The sequence below is a fragment of the Hypanus sabinus genome, chromosome 8, assembly GCF_030144855.1.
Source record: "Hypanus sabinus isolate sHypSab1 chromosome 8, sHypSab1.hap1, whole genome shotgun sequence".
Classification (NCBI taxonomy): Eukaryota; Metazoa; Chordata; class Chondrichthyes; order Myliobatiformes; family Dasyatidae; genus Hypanus; species Hypanus sabinus.
In genome coordinates this window covers 55918541-55935993 of record NC_082713.1, presented here as the reverse complement: position 1 = coordinate 55935993, position 17453 = coordinate 55918541, and the positions used below count along the sequence as shown (strand labels likewise).

General features: G+C 38.0%; 1 protein-coding gene across 2 annotated transcripts; it reads left to right on the top strand.

Annotated features, from left to right (window-relative positions):
- Positions 1-1251: 1251 nt before the first annotated feature.
- On the top strand, positions 1252-17019 carry rraga (Ras-related GTP binding A). Of its 2 annotated transcripts, none has more exons than XM_059977226.1 (9): positions 1252-1408; positions 2984-3083; positions 3399-3465; positions 9049-9271; positions 9900-9995; positions 10992-11114; positions 12551-12642; positions 13529-13644; positions 16075-17019. In XM_059977226.1, exons 1-9 carry the CDS (start codon positions 1382-1384, stop codon positions 16170-16172), a joined length of 942 nt encoding a protein of 313 aa, XP_059833209.1. In that variant the 5' UTR covers positions 1252-1381; the 3' UTR covers positions 16173-17019. The 2 variants fall into 2 exon arrangements, with proteins under 2 accessions (XP_059833209.1, XP_059833210.1); XM_059977227.1 differs by having other exon boundaries at positions 1340-1476.
- Positions 17020-17453: the final 434 nt, after the last annotated feature.

Here is a 17453-nt window from a genome sequence, read left to right as displayed (position 1 = left end):
TAGAGTCATAGTTACACATCAGGGCAACTTGCCCTTCAACCCAACCCCGCCATGTTGACCAAGATGCTTCCATGAGCCTTCATGAGAACCATATGCCTCTAAACTTTTCCTACCCAAGAACCTGTCCCAATGTATTTCAGATACTATAATTAATCAAGGACTGAAGATGATGGCTTCGGCAAAGGGTTCTATGTAGCACACGAACAAGACGGGAGAGAGGGCAGCCCTGCCTGACTCCAGACCTGATGGGGAAGCTGTCTGTTTCCCACCCATTGACCTGGACTGCGCTACAGATGTCTGTGTAGAGCAGTTTGATCCAATTCCGGATTCCCTTCCCAAATCCCATTTTGGAGAGTACATCTGCCATGTACGTGTGCGATATCCTGTCGAAGGCTTTCTCCTGGTTCAAGCTGACCAGGCAGGCATCCACCCCCTGTCCTGCAGGTAGGTGATGGTGTCCCTCAGCAGCAAGAGGCTGTCTGAGATCTTCCTGCTCGGTACAGCACAGGTTTGGTCCTGGTGGATCACCTGCTCCAGTGCAGACTTGACCCTGTTGGCGATAGCATTGGACAGGATCTTGTAGTCCACATTCAGGAGTGAGATGGGCCTCCAATTTCTAATGTCTTCCCTCTCCCCCTTCTGCTTGTAGATGAGGGTGATGATGCCCTTCCTCATGGATTCTGACATGAGCAGGAGCATAGCTACACTTCCAGCAGGTCGGGGCCCATCCGGTTCCACAAAGCCGAATACAACTCGACCGGTTCCGCATACCATCCACCGTGGGTGAAAATCTCTCCCTTAGGTTCCCCCCTCACCTCAAACCTGTGCTTTGTTTTAGATTCCTCCACCCCTAAAAACTTCTGTGACCTTCTACTTATCTATAGGCCCCGAGATTTTGAAGGATCCGTCCTACTCTTACCCCAGGATACATAATGCACCGCAATATGAATTAGCAGTCTAATTTTAAGTATGCATACATTTTAAAATATAATTTGAACTTCTTAATAACATCAAACTTATCATTTACATGTACAACCCTGAGATTAATTTTCTAACTATAACGCGCTTGTTAACTCTTTGTTGTTAACCTCTGCTTGGAGATTTGCCTGGTTAAAACAATTTCTTTCACACATTTGAACTTCTGTCGGCGTCTCCGGAACTCGGGCGGTGACTGGAGCGCCGCGGACGGTTTGCGACAGTATCGCAAAGAACTCCTTGGGAGAAGGGAGCAGCGACGCCGTAAAGTGGTCACCATGTAAATGACGCAGGCGAAGCGCGTGACTGTGGCCTGTTGTGTTCCAGAAGCTCCACGGCTGTGACCTAGAGGCGGACACAATACGGGCAAAGCTTGGGGTAAATCTGCAACTCCAGTAGGCGGGGGATGCCAAGTACAGCCATGAAGAAAAAGGTAATAGCGGCAATAGGTTACTTGGAGGGTAAAGTGGCGTTCGCCGGACAACGGAATGACGGTAATGGGTAACTAAACCCCTTTTACATCTTCTCCCTTCCTATGGGGGGGGGGGGGGGGGGAGGTTAACCTCTCCTTGTGGCACTTTTCTGGAAGTCAACATGCCCTCTGCAGGGTTGTCCCAAATAGGGCACTTCCAGAAACTTCCTCCTCATTTGCGATTTACCATCAAGACAGCGTGTCCCCTCTCTAAAACCCCTATCCATGTTTTTGCCACATTATGGTTGCACTTCTTTAATGCCCTCCCTGCATCTCATTTCCTTTGCCTCCAGCTACACACCACCCAGACTATTTTAGTCCATGACTAATCATATCAAGGTTTGCATCCATGTTAAGTTTTGTGAGTTGCAGAGGGTAGTCTGTTGAATTCTTTAATCAAACTGAAAACTCTATCTTTGCCGTTCTCCCTCTTTTAGTGATTCCTATTTGCTGCATGACACTGCAACTACCTTCAATTATAAACTTGGATTTTTTTCTTAATGATAACTATTTCAGTCAACACTTTTTAATATCAGAATGAAGTTATCTGCTCAGTAATTTCTATTTGTGACTGAGAATTTTGGGAGCAAGTGCAGATGGATTCCACTTGGCAATTGTTTGCTTGTATTTGAGATTTCTCTTCTGGATAAAGTACTGGGCTGTGACATTGTGGATATGTCACTTCAGTTAATTGTCCAGTTATGTATCCCCATAATATTAAAGAGTGGAATGGCACCGGCAAAATTAAATGTTCCCAAAATGAATTGGGTAGATTCAAGCTCCACAATTCTGTCACATCCATGCTTGAGTGACTTTATTGCATTGCTGCAACATTTTTACAGCTGCCTAAGATTGCACCTGCCGCAGTCCTCTGTTCCTTGAACCAGATTTTATCTATGGTTTGATGATAATGGAAGATGAGGGCTATGCCTAGTCATAAAGTTGTAGGCTGTGTGCTATAGCATTCTCTTGTGGCTGAAGAATCACCGATGACACATGGGTATCCAATATTCAGATAGCTATTGTTGGATTTAACACAATTGTTATCTGAGAGTCGTGGTCAGCAAATGCATTGTTCAGTGAAGATTATTTGATTCTGCCTGACTACCAGTGGTATTCAACCTCTCCTGAGAAATCCCAGGCCAGACTCTTTGGATCATGTGGTAAGTCACACTTCGCTGTACACACATTGATAGCATTAAAGCTCTTCAAAAACTAGTTTGCTCAGCCTCACTGGCAGGGCTTTCTATCTGATTGTCCTGATTTGCCATCATTTCATTCACAAGTTTTTGTTGAATCGTTAGTAAATTTATGAATCTTTTTGCTGTGAAGAAAAATGTCATTCTCTGCACAGCAATACACTGTACTAATGGATATATTTTGGGCAGTAGATACTGCAACTGTCTCAGTCTTGGTGACCTTACACCAAGGTTGGGTTGTGCTGCTGTTGACCCCGTTCAAAGATGATAGGTATCTAAAAACAAATTGGACTCTGATCCTTGGTTCTCCTATTTAATGCTACTGTTCTTTCACTAGGTGCTGTTGATGGGAAAGAGTGGGTCTGGTAAGACCAGCATGAGATCCATTATTTTTGCAAACTACATTGCCAGGGACACAAGACGCCTTGCAGCTACAAGTAAGTACATGTAGTTTGATCAAACTACATTTGATCATTATCAGCCTTCATGGTCAAATGCTATTGTAATACATTTCAGTATGTAAAATAATTGCTAGAGAAAATGAAGTTAATACCCCATAATATTTAGATTGTTATTTGCCTTAATTTGTTTTCTACATATATTACAATGCTGATGTGAAAACTTGTGCCAATGACATTGGAAATACATTAACGTTAAGCCATAAAGCGCTATATCAACGGTTTCTTGGGTAATGTAACATTGGTACCCCTTTGTAGATTCTAAAGTACATTTTTTTTTAATTCTCTCCACAGTTGATGTGGAGCATTCACATGTCCGGTTCCTGGGAAACCTGGTCCTGAATCTATGGGACTGTGGTGGGTAGGTGTCATTATGCAATTGCTGATAAAATTTAATCCACTATTCTTTGTTCACAACTGCTATCCCACCTCTAGAACAAAATTTTTTTCTGCAGTTTTAATAGAAAATATGTGGAACTACTTTCAACCCTGGGTTAAAATAATGAAAAAAAGGTACCTACTGGAATAGGAATCTGCTGCAGTACTCATTTAGCAAAGTCTTTCCTGCTGACAAAGTAAGTTTCTTCTTGCAAGTAACCAATCTAAGCAAAGAAAGTACAAATTTTACAATATATGAATGTGGTGGATACGTCTCAGAAGGATGCAACTTGCCTAATATTTATTCTAAGGAATTAAGAAGTCTGAAAATAATGTTTCTGATTTCCTGAAGAAATTCTTAATCTCTTTTTGTTGTGGCAATCCAGTTAAGTACAGTGTCTTGTCAAAGTATTAAGTCCTTAGCCCTTTATCACAGAAATGAGTGTTCCAACCAGGAATTCTGATCAGTTTAATTAAGAATTTCTTTTTGTGAATTGCATGCTCCCTTTGGCACAGTAGAGCACCAAAAAAAAACCCAGAGATCTGTAAAGCATGAAATACAAAATATTCAAAAACTGTAATGTCAGAAGTATTTATCCCCCTCTGCTTGGTTGAACCGCCTCTCGCAGCCGTTGTAGCCAGTTGTCTTTTTTTGATGTCTCTTTTAGTTTTACACAATGTGATGGAGTGATTTACCCATTCTTGCAAAATTGCTGAAGCTGTGCTGGGTTAGTTGGGGAGTGGCAATGGACAGCAATCTTGAGGTCTTGCCAAAGATGTTCGGTTGGGTTAAGGTAAGGACTCTGCCTGGGGCACTCAAGGACATCAATTTTCTTCATTTGAAGGCACTCCATGGTTGCTCTAGCAGTGTGCATTGGGTTGTTGTCCCGTTACAAGAAAAACTTCCTTCCCAGTGTAAGCTTTCTGGCAGAGGCTAGCAGGTTTTTAATCTAGGATCTCTCTGTATCATGCTATGGCAGGGGTCCTCAACCTTTTTTATGCCACGGACCCCTACCATTAACCGAAGAGTCTGTGGCAGCATTTATTTTCCAATCAATTCTGACCCGATTTCCAGTCCCTGCTGCTGAAAAGCATCTCCATAGGAAAGGTTTCCAACCTAGGGTCCACAGACTCCTCAGTTAATGGTAAGGGTCCATGGAATAAAAATGGTTGAGAACTCCTACCATAGCATGGTACTACCTCAACCATACTTTACAGTAGGGATGGTGTTACCTGGCTGATGCACAGAATTAGATTGGTGTCACACCTACTGCTTAGTGTTGAGGTCAGTAAGTTCCAGTTTAGTCTCACCTGACCACAAGACCTTCTACCAAATCTTTGCAGTATCTTCTAAGAGAGATTTTGAGAAGTCATTACAGGTGAGGATATGTTTATTTTTAAAGCTAGGGATTTCTTCCTTGCCATTCTTCCATAAATACCCTTTTTGTCTAAGGCCTTGAGATTGTGGAGCCATGAACTTGCAGACACTGATTTCTGCAGCTCCCTCAGAGTCACTGTTGGCGTCACAGTAGCCTCTCTTACAAGTGCCATTCTTCTCCGGTGACTAAGTTTAGAGAGGCAACCTGACCTAGGCAGAGTGGCTGTTGTTTAATTTTTTTCCCACATTTCCATTATGGACTGTATTAAGCTCCAAGGTATGTTCAGTGCTTTTGAAATGGTCTTGTACCCTTTCCAGATTTGTACTTCTCTACTATCATTTTCCTGATTTGTCTTGAATGCTTATGTTCTTCATTCTGGTTTTGTCTGTTGAAAATCTACCTTACTGTTTCCTCTGTATTCTTATTATGAATTCATTGAAAACAGATGATCCTTCAGGTTTCTACATCAAATTGTGTGAATTGGTAAGGTAATATATTGCTACTAAGGAAAGTTAGCATTACAATTACAGAAGGGCATGGATTTTTTTAGCCTCAATTTTAGTTTTTAATTTTTAGTAAATTGACAGGTTTTGGAATTTTTCTTTTGATTTGACATAATGTTTTGTAGATTAGCTCAATTCTGCTTCAATATATTTTAAATTCAGAAAATGAGACAGTAGAATGAAAATAGTCGTGGGGGCACAATGCTTTTTCTAGGCATTGTATGGGATCTGGTTTATCTTTTCAATGTCATTTTGTCTTTGTTCTAACAGTACAAAAATATTTTGTTCATTGCTCACTTAATAAACATTTTATTTGGGATTGATTTTTAAACTCTAATGTGACCCTAATGTTATGATCTTTAGTTATTGTCTATTGTCACTTGTGGTAGTCATATAGGGCAGTAATGGGGTCTATAACCCAACTCGTTCATACTAATCAAGTTGACTGCTTCCTCTAGTCAAACTTCCCCATATTTGGCCCATATCCCTTAAACTTCTCCTATTCATTGTAATTGCAGCCACTTGACCACTTCTGCTGGTAATTCATTCAATGTATCCACCACCCTCTAAGTGGAAAAAGTTGCTTCTCAGATAGGTTTGTGAGGAGAAATAGATTTAAAACATATGCCCTGTAATATTAGACTCCCTTGTCCTGGGATTAAACTAATCATTCATCTTACCTATGGCCCTTAGGATTTAATAAACCTCTAAGGTCACCTGCCTACCCTCCAGGGAATAAATTTGCAGTCTAATTCTGTTTCTTGTTATAACACAAGCCCTTCAGTACCTCATGAATGTTTTCTGTGCCCTTTCCAGCTTAATGATATCCTTCACCGTGGCAAACAGCATCGCACACAATATTCCAAGCGCAGTCCCACCAACATCCTGTGCAGTTGTAACATGACATGCAACTCCTGTATTCATTGCTCTAACCAGTGAAGGCAAACGTGCCATATACCTTCTTCACTTTATCTGTGTTTCTACTTTCAGGAAACTGTGTACCTATATCCCTTGGTCGCTCTGTTATGCAATAAGTTTTCCAGAGCCTTCCAACTTATTGTGTAAATATAACTCTGGTTTAACTTGCCAAAGTACACCATCTCACACTAAGTTAAATTCTATTTGCCCTTCTCTGGCCCACTTCCCAAGTTTACTTGTATCCACTTGTAAGTTGAGATTGCCATCTTCACTGTCCACTATGTTGGTGTCATCCACAAATTTATTTACCATGTCAACAACATTGTCGTCTAAGTCATTACTATAGGTGATAAATGATAGTGGTTGCAATACTGATCCAGGTGAAAACTTCTGGTCACTGGCTTGTCCCTCACAGCCCTTCTTAAATAAAAGCACAGCATTAGACCTCCTCCAGACTTCAGTTCCTCACCTGTGGCTAAGCAAGATACAAATGCTGTGGATTCTGGTTAATTGGGATACATTGGGATCAGTACATTTTGGCCTAATTAAGTGGCTGCCCTAATTAGAAGTTTCGTGGAAATAGTAAAAAAAAAGTCAAACTATTGTTTAACTGGGTAACAATTTGTGTATGTAAATGTAATGCAGAAGGAATTAAAACATTACCAATACCTCTTTTGTACTATAAAACTGTATTAGTTCCTGATAGTTATTGACAGGAATTAATCTGATGTGTTCTTATGATTGACTGTAAATGAACAAAATCGACACCTAAACGCAGATAATAGACTGCCTTTATGCAATGCTTTAGATGATTGCTTCTTACCAATCTGCATTATCATTGTAACCCTCAAAAATATTGTAGATACCTTTGAGCTCTTCGTAATTCCTAACTTGTTAAAGTAGTGAAATTGTTTCATTTTCACTCCCAACCATTTTTGGCATCCTAAGCCCAAATCCTTGAAACATCAGTGAGCAAAACAGTTCTGAATTGTCTTACTGCTTATTTCTTGCAAACTGGCCGTGATAAAACTCACTGCTTTTTGAACGCGTGCAACTGATGGTATTTAAAAACTGATGGCTCTGGAGGATCAGAGGGATCTTGGGGTCTGAGTCCATATGACACTCAAAGCTGCTTTGCAGGTTGATTCTGTGGTTAAGAAAGCATATGGTGCATTGGCCTTTATCAATTGTGGGATTGAGTTTAGGAGCCGAGAGGTAATGTTGCAGCTATATAGGACCCTGGTCAGACCCCATTTGGAGTACTGTGCTTACTTCTGGTCACCTCACTATAGGAATGAAGTGGAAACTGTAGAAAGGATGCAGAGGAGAATGACAAGGATGTTACCTGGATTGGGGAGCATGCTTTATGAGACTAGTTTGAGTGAACTCAGCATTTTCTCCTTGGAGCAATGGAGTATGTGAGGTGACCTGATAGATGTGTAAAAGATGATAGGCATTGATCGTGTGGATAGTCAGAGTCTTTTTTCCCAGGGCTGAAATGGCTAGCACGAGAGAACACAGTTTTAAGGTGCTTGGAAGTAGGTACAAAGGAGATGTCAGGGGTTAAGTTTTTTTTTACGCAGAGTGGTGAGTGCGTGGAATGGGCTGCTGGTGATGGAGGTGGATACTATAGGGTCTTTTAAGAGACTCCTGGATAGGTACATGGTGCTCAGAAAAACAGAGGGCTGTGGGTAACCCTAGGTAATTTCTAAAGTAAGGGCATGTTTGGCACAACTTTGTGGGCTGAAGGGCCTGTATTGTGCTGTAGGTTTTTATGTTTCTAAGCAGAGTGTAATGTCTAATGACTGACACTAGTTAGAAACTGTTTGGTAACATTCTCCTGCCCCAATTAAACAGCATAGACTCAAATAAGCAAAGAGAATCCAGCTATTTTCTTGAATTAGTTTTTGTTCTTTAAGAGTTGTGCCAAATAAATTGCTGCTCAATTAACCAAAATTCACTGTGTCTCTACCAAGGCCCCTGCAGTTGCTTCTCTACTTTAGCACGAGTGATCATCAAGCCCTGGGGACTTGTGCACCTTAATATACTTAAAGACTGCCTCATCTCTTTTGTATTGTGGGTATGTTCTTAGGCACCGTTGTCCGTATCTATTAATTCTTGGCTTCCATAACCACTTCCACAGTAAATACAGACAATTTTATCCCTCCCATTATGTTATAATGGAATCATATAATATTGAAATCATGCATTCTCGCCAATATACAGGAAATCTCTGGGTTACACGTATGTTCTATTCTTCAGGGTAGTCCATCAATCAACTTTTCTGCAAGTCACAATTTTCTATTACCTATATTGTATCACTAAACTTGATATAATTTCTCCATCAAATGTTCACCCTGACACTATCCATAAATTTATGGAATACGTGCAGTCATTAATGAACACACAAAACTTTTAATTCAGATAACATTGTAAAAATGCTTTAAAAATGTATGGGTGAATTTGTGTGAAGTTGGATTTCTATTAAGTAAAGCCACTTGCACCCTGAGGAGCCCACATTTCTCTAGTTTTTTGTGTTGTAAGGTCTTTCTTCCTTCTTTGTACCATTCCACTACTATAAAATCATGATAAGATTTGGCATCAAAGTGATAACAATATTATTTGGAGGTGGAGATGCACCATATAATAATACTGGTTAGATTGGAATATTTAAAGAACTTTTCAACTAGGAAGGGTAGATATGGGAATTATTTTATCTTGGACTGTTATGATGTTGTTTGACTCATAATCATGTTTAAATCCTAGCCAAGATACGTTCATGGAAAACTACTTTACAAGTCAGCGGGACAACATATTCCGTAATGTGGAAGTTCTCATTTACGTCTTTGATGTTGAAAGTCGGGAATTGGAGAAAGATATGCATTACTACCAGTCGTGCCTGGAAGCAATTCTTCAAAACTCTCCTGATGCCAAAATTTTTTGTCTTGTCCACAAGATGGATCTTGTGCAAGAGGATCAGCGTGACTTGGTGAGCTAGCTGGCTAATTTAACATGTTGCTGAAGTAGAGCAATCATTTTGGAAATGGATTAATTGCAGAACAGAGTAACCTAAAAGTTAGATCTTTGGTTCTTGGGTTTTGATTTTCTTATAAGCTGTGGGTATGGTCACATAGCTCAATGTTCAGTAAATTAATAAAAATAGAATTTGGGCTCTTACATATAATTCGATGTCATATTGTTGCTCATCTGAAATTGTGTTCCAAGTTAACTGTTAGAAAGCTGAAAAAACTGAATATATAGTACTGTACTTGAATGGGAGTTATGTGAAATGGATTTTGATTTCTGAAATCTTTGTGATACCCTCAGCTTTGCCATCAAAAGTAACAGCCCATAGTGACAAAATTTCTAATGAATTAACTCCATGCCAGTTTAAAATTTTTATTTATCATTGGTAAACCTATTTGAACACTGACTTGTGGCATTGTTTATGCCAGTTTCTAGATGAGTACAAAGTACTCATTTGACACAGAACTGAAATTCAGAACGGAGCACTTCAGTTTACGGCCTAACACAGATATAATAGGAATAATTGCTAACTTCTGTATAAAGGCTGAATTTGTTTTCTTGAGTCTAATCTCTCTGGATATAATTTATAGATTTTTAAGGAACGTGAAGATGATCTGAGGCGCTTGTCACGTCCTCTAGAGTGCACATGCTTTCGGACCTCCATCTGGGATGAGACTTTGTATAAAGTAAGCTAGTTGAAGTGGTGATAGCTTTTCTGATGTTATAGATTTTAAGAAAGTTGTATGTGTGATCTTTTATAGAATCTCATCTTTCATTTGTGCATGATATTTTATTGCATTGCCCCCTATAAATTTTTTGAAGTTGGACAAATTCAAATCAATTTTTAATGTAATAAGACTTTACAAAAACCTTAAAGAAAAGATTAGAGGTGACCTGATATTTTCTTAAAATTCAATTTAATGCACGTAGTTTTCTTTTACTTAGCTTCCCATTCATCGTCTGTGTAGAGATAGGTAGCATAGATGCAATGAAACTGAATAATCACATGAAATGAGAAGAACAATGGTATATAAATACTAGCCTTTATTTCAGATGAAATCAGTGTGGTGCTTTGGGAAAAGATTAAAAGAATAACCTAGTTGAAACCAATTATCCTTGCATTGAGCATCGTATAGTTCACCACTCTGATACTGTGAAAGCTTGTGCAGCTGAACTCTAAAATATATTGGATGGAACCCTCATGTGTTCGGACTTCTGTAACAGAAGTTCTGAGAGATGCCTACTTCTTTGGAAGAAATAAGAAAATAATCTTGCATTTGAGAGGAAAGGAAATTTTAACATCTGAAATTTTTGATTGCCTGAATACTTTTTGAAGTTGGCCACAGTGCTGGTAGTGATGTCATATTTAGCCTGAGCTCCTGTCAAGGAGAAATGATCTTTGGCCTCATTGCCACTCTGTGGAGATGCTTCTGTATGGTTATCTTGTAGGGATTTAGTTTGATGTGACAGATGTCCTGCCAATTGTGCCATCTTTTGGAATAACCAGGAGCTGGGTTAACACTTATAACTGCATAGCATTGCAAAAATTAATGTTTGAAGTTTGACACCTTTTCTACCAGGAAGGTAGATAATTTTTAATGACATGTCAAAAACTGTTTTTCTCAATGCACAAAATGTCATTTTTGGTATTTTCTAATGCTTTTGAGATGCACTTCTCCTAGGCATGGTCAAGCATCGTGTACCAGCTGATCCCTAATGTACAACAACTAGAAACCAACTTGAGGAACTTTGCTCAGATTATTGAAGCTGATGAGGTGCTATTGTTTGAAAGGGCTACATTCCTAGTAAGTGCTCTAGATTCTTTCTTGTCTCTTTGTGGTGTTAATTTGTGTGGATCCTCATGAGATGATTGCTTCCATACATCCTGCCTCCATGATTATTCTTAACGTACGTGCCTAAAGGAGGAATATCTGTGGAGTATTTGATTGAAAAAAGTAGCTGAAGTTGGATTTCAACTCTCTGCCATAGTCTAGGCCTTTGGATATTTGGCCCAGTAATGTAGTTGCTCACTTTCTTGCGCATTGTAGTAAATGTACTGTTTTTGTGAGATTGTTAATTTGAGTTTTCCTTCTTGTCACTATTAAAAAGTGACAATTCAGACAGGTTTAATATCACTGGTATATGTTGAGAAATTTGTTGTCTTTGTGGCAGCAGTACAATGCAATACATAATAGAAGAAAAAAACTAAGTTACAGAAATATATATTAAATAGTTAAATAAGTAGTGCAGAAAGAGAAAAAGTAGGGAAGTGATCTTCATTTGAAGATGAATTCCTGAGTACAGTCCAGTCCCTGTAAGTCCTCTTGTGCTTTCCTTGTCTAATTCAATACAAATTTCTTTTTTTCTTTTTTAAAAAGGTTAAGCTTTAAGCTAATGCAACAATTTTTTTTCTGACTAGCTGCCCAATCTGTACAGAGGTCCTGATTTAGTGTTGATCATTTAAAATATTTTTAATGTCTAAGGGGATCTGTTTATTTGGGAAATCTATCGCTGTATGATATGTTAGATTAAATAGTGTTTGCTATATAAATTATTCCTAATATGTCCTGGTATTGTTCATTAAGATTGGCATTTCTAGAGAATGCGAGTCTTTGTAAGAGAGTCGTGGAGGTTGGTGCAGTCTAAAATTGGTAAGGGTTTTCTGTATCTTGGTTGAATATTGAGTTCAACTGCATTTTATTTGGGTTCAGAAGTTTCGGTCTGTTTAGTTTGACTTACATAAATGTAATGACTGCACTTAAATTTTGAGAATTGGGATGATTTAACTATAAAAATTTTTATTTTGTTAAGGAATTCTTACATTTTGTTGCTTCTGACAAAGCTGCATGTACAACCTCTGAGGCCTAATGCAAGAATCTAAATTGGGTTAAACTATCTCTGTACCTTCTAAGAGTGGATCTTGTCTTCAGTCCTCTTTGCTTAAAAATCTTTTTTGTTTATTTAGAAAATCTTTTTTTTCCCCTTCCCATACACTATATTTGGGTATTATATGACAAGAGTGGGAAATATTTTTTTTATTATGCACCAAATATTTAAATGCAATCTCAGATTTAGGGCACTCCTTTCTCAGTTCTACTGTTACATTGTTTATACTTTTCTCCATTATTGCAAGCTGTGTGCTATTGGTATATCCGGTACAGTGTTCTGTTTCAATGGAACATTTTAATCTTGATCTTTTGTCCTTTTACAGTGACTGCTCACAATAACTTCTCTTTTTCAGGTGATATCCCACTATCAATGTAAAGAACAGAGGGATGCACACAGATTTGAAAAAATCAGTAATATCATTAAACAATTTAAGCTAAGCTGCAGGTAAACTTTCGAAGAACAAAATTTTTATTTGTGTTCACCAAAATGAGAACAAGAAATCAAGTGCAGTTTGCTTTAGAACAGTATTTGAGGTATAGTGTAGACAAGGAACTGAAGGAAGCTTCCTTGGAATGCCGTCTGAGTAGCATTTCTAATTTCATCAGTTTTTTTTTGTCTTTGCCAAGTTAAAAGTGATTTTTGGGTTTCCCTACTTTTAAATCTTTTTATTGATTTTAAACAAACATAAATGAAACATTGAGTACAAAGAGCTTGAGAGTACATAATTAATAGGTTAAGGTATAAATACAAATAGTTGATAATCCATATATAATAACCTCCCAAACTCATAGTGGTTACAGAAAATGGAAAAAAAATAAGAACCCCCCCCCCCAAAAAAAAACCTAACCAACATGGGACATTGCATTATATCAAATATACACAGCAGTGTCAATAACTCCACACCTCTATCCAAATAATTAAAGATGGTAAGAATAAGGTTTAGGAAAAGTCAGTTTAACTCGTATGAAAATGTTGAATAAATGGTCTCCAAGTTTCAAATTTAACTGAGGGGTCGAAGACAACACTAGTAGGTTTCTCTCCTTTTAAGTACTGTTTGTAATCTCTGATTTAATAGATACCAAAAAACTGGTATAGATTGTGTTTCGGACTGACTAGAACAGGGACTCCTCAACCTTTGTTTTATGTCATGGACCTTTACCATTAGGTGTTTGTGGACCCAAGGTTGGGAACTCCTGGTACAGCCTTTGCCTTGTTTAGACTTTGTTCAGGATTTGCTGACCACAAAAGCACAGTACACTTTATAATGATTATAGGATTCACTGGTCTTGGTTTTCACCATTAAGTGTTTATTATTCTGCTCACTTTGTAGTAAACTGGCAGCATCTTTCCAAAGTATGGAAGTTAGAAACTCCAATTTTGCAGCATTCATTGATGTCTTTACATCCAACACCTATGTGATGGTAATCATGTCAGATCCATCTATACGTAAGTAACCCGGAACTCCTCTCACTTTCTCAATTTGTTCCTTATACTGGTGGCTGTCTATCATGATGTTCTTTAGTTATGGTAAATTACACATTCCAGAATTTTATGTAACCTGTCTTGACAGATTACTGCACACTAACTCTGAAATGAGAGATCACTATAAGGCAAGGAAAACGTAATCACAATCAGGTTTAATTTCACCAGCATGTCATTAAATGTGTTGTGGCAGCATTACAATGCAATACATAATAGAGAAAAACCATTAAGTAAATATATGTATTCAATAGTTAAATAAGTAGTGCAAAAATAGAATTAAAATTGTGTGTTTAATGTCCATTCAGAAATATGCTGGCAGAGGGGAAGTAACTGTTCCTGAATCTTTAAATGAATCAGGCTTCCATACTTCCTTCCTGATGGTAGTAATGAGAACAGGGCATGTCCTGGGTGGTGGGGATCTTTAATGATGGATGCCAACTTTTTGAGGCATCACTCCTTAAATATGTCCTGGATACTACGAAGGCTAGTGCCCATGATGGAGCTGACTAATTTTACAATACTGTGCAGCTTATTTCGATCCTGTGCAGTATCTCTCTTCTCTCCCCCCCCCCCCCCCCCAATATGAGGTGGTGATGAGGTCAGTTGATAGGTATACTCTTTAGTAACTTAATAGGTATATTTTTAGTTGCCCATGCTTGCTTGGCACTTATTTGCCTACAATAAGTTTTTTATTAACTACTGAGATGATGAAAGTACATTTTTGTATCCAAAGTGCATATTTGAGGCAGATTGTGGATTTTAGTAATAGTGTCAGAAGGCTGAGGTTGAATAAGATGACTACCAAGCAGGGAGATTTGACTAAATAGCAACAAGAACAGGAGAATTTATTGTCCTGAACTTCTGTAGATGGATGTGTATTTTTTAAAATAACAGATACAAAAATGTCATAATGCCATCTCCTAAGAGTTATAAGATACACTTTTGCTTTGTGTATTTTCTTTCATTATAACTCATTTATTTAAAACCTGTTAACATTTGGAGAACACATCCAACACTTTTCAAATGGCAATTTATTTAATTTGATTCCTTCATGCTTTTAACATTAGAACTATTATTTTATCTCATTCTTCATTGTATCACTATTATCCAGCCATAAGACAATTTGATAGAGGACTCTGAGTGAGGCAGCATCTGTGGAGAGGCCTGCCTGACCTGCTGAGGTTCCTCCATCAGCTTGTACTTTTGCTCCAGATTTCAGTGTCTGTTGTCTCGTCTCCATAATTATCCTGCCTTTTTTTTTTACATTAACCTAACCTATCAAAATTAAGTGATAGTGCCACAAGTAATTCAGTGTTTTTGTAGCAATCCAAGATAACATATACACATTGTGCATGTTTTCCTTTAGAAACTGAGAAATTGTTCTCATGAGAATGGATTAAAATTAAATAATTGCTGTAATTATCCATATTATTTGTGTGACAATTACTAATGGGACAATAAACCTTTTGAATGTATCTTTCATGAACCTATTCCATTAGATACAGCCCTACTGAAACAGTGCTGTTCTGGAAATGATGGTGGGTAAAAGTGGTATTGTATAATGTATCCCAGCCTGTTTCCATTGGGAACCTTTGATAGCAAATCCGAGTTTGGAAGCTTTTAGAAACATAGAAAATAGGTGCAGGAGTAGGCCATTTGGCCCTTCAAGCCTGCACCGCCATTCAGTATGATCATGGCTGATCTTCCAACTCAGAACCCTGTACCTGCTTTCTCTCTATACCCTCGATCCCTTTAGCCGCAAGGGCCATATCTAACTTACTCTTAAATATAGCCAATGAACCGGCCTCAACTGTTAACTGTGGCAGAGAATTCCACAGATTCACCACGCTCTGTTTGAAGAAGTTTTTCCTCATCTCGGTCCTAAAAGGCTTCCCCTTTATCCTTAAACTGTGACCCCTCGTTCTGGACTTCCCCAACATCGGAAACAATCTTCCTGCATCTAGCCTGTCCAATCCCTTTAGAATTTTACACGTTTCAATAAGATCCCCCCTCAATCTTCTAAATTCCAGTGAATGTAAGCCTAGTCGATCCAGTCTTTCTTCATTTGAAAGTCCTGCCATCCCAGGAGTCAATCTGGTGAACCTTCTCTGTACTCCCTCTACGGCAAGAATGTCTTTCCTCAGATTAGGGGACCAAAACTGCACACAATATTCTAGGTGCGGTTGCACCAAGGCCTTGTACAACTGCAGTAGAACCTCCCTGCTCCTGTACTCAAATCCTTTTGCTATGAATGCCAACATACCATGGGGCTATCTGGGATATAGCTTCATCCTGCTGTAGCTTCTACTTTTCATTTCATGTATTGCATATTTATTTGTTTATGCAATTTAACTTGCAGTGTTTCTTTACATTTTGACAATTGTTTTCTTTCAGCTTCTGCAGCTACACTTATCAATATTCGTAATGCCCGGAAACACTTTGAAAAGCTGGAGAGAGTGGATGGTCCTAAACATAGCCTTTTGGTTCGCTGAAGGGCATCCTTATTATGGATTAGATATCAAATGGGTGTATAGTAACTTGATATTTCCTGATATAATTCTTTATATCGTGTCTGTTTTTGAGTAACTTGCTGCAGTTGTCACATTTTTTGTGACTTTAAACATCTTGCCATGTAATTTGTGTCATTTCTAAATGCAACAGGTCCTGTTCATTCCAGACACTGCTTCAGTGCTCTCACTATTTTTTTAAAAAAAAGTTTATCTGGTTCCATCTTGATGATACTTCATGCAGGATCAGCAACATTTTGAAAAGTGCTCTGGTGATTATGTAATTTCAAGATATGTCTTTGAATTCTGCATGCAAAATATGCCTCGTCTCTCTTTCTGACCTGTTTTCTTTATCCCCGGTGAAAGGGAAGTTAAGCATATTGTATGTGTCTGTGATGAAAACTTCCATATTTGTGATATGACTTTATAGATACAAAGATAATCAATTCAGTAATATTCATAGTGAGAGTGCTGAAACAAATGCCAGTTACTTTCTTCTGTTTGCACCCCTCTGAAGTTTTTGTTTGTAAAATGTCATTTAATGTGCTGTATACTTTTTTTAAAAAAAGTATGTTTTTTGTAAAACCTGAATTATGGGTGGTCTGTTGCATCGTTGAATTCTCTATATTCACAGTTGTACTGGTTTGGGATGAGCTGATGAGACTTCCCATCTTCCTCTTCATACTCCTACAGCGGCAGAGATTTAAAAAAATTGTAATTCTAACGACTACACTTGCACAGTCCTCATCTTGATGTGGCATCAATTCTCTGCCTTTCCTGTGTGTTTTTTTTAAAAAAAATAGTATTTAATAAAATCTATTTCAAAGTCAAATTGTGTGTGAACTATATTAGAATTGCTCTCCACTATTCAATTTGTCACTTGCTTTTTCCAAAGCTTTTAATTGATTAATGTCTTGCACCTTTTCATAAACAATTTTAATGTTTTGCTCCTGATTTGTTTTAAATGTCAGAATTAACAGATTATTTGACCTATGGATTCATATTGTGTTTGGTGGAGTCCATTGCATTCTTTCTCATCCACTGCAGCTTAATTTAAAAGGGAAAACATGATACATACACTATTTAAATTATTTCATCAGTAAGAGTGAATATATGAACTTGCACAGATTTTTAAGTTTTTGTTAATACTGATTACTATTATTTAAAATAATAAATCTGGATTGGTGAGAATGCTATTTTGCAGGCAACCTTTAAATTTAATTATGAGATGGTTTTGAAATTCTCAAACTACATTTCCTACCAACA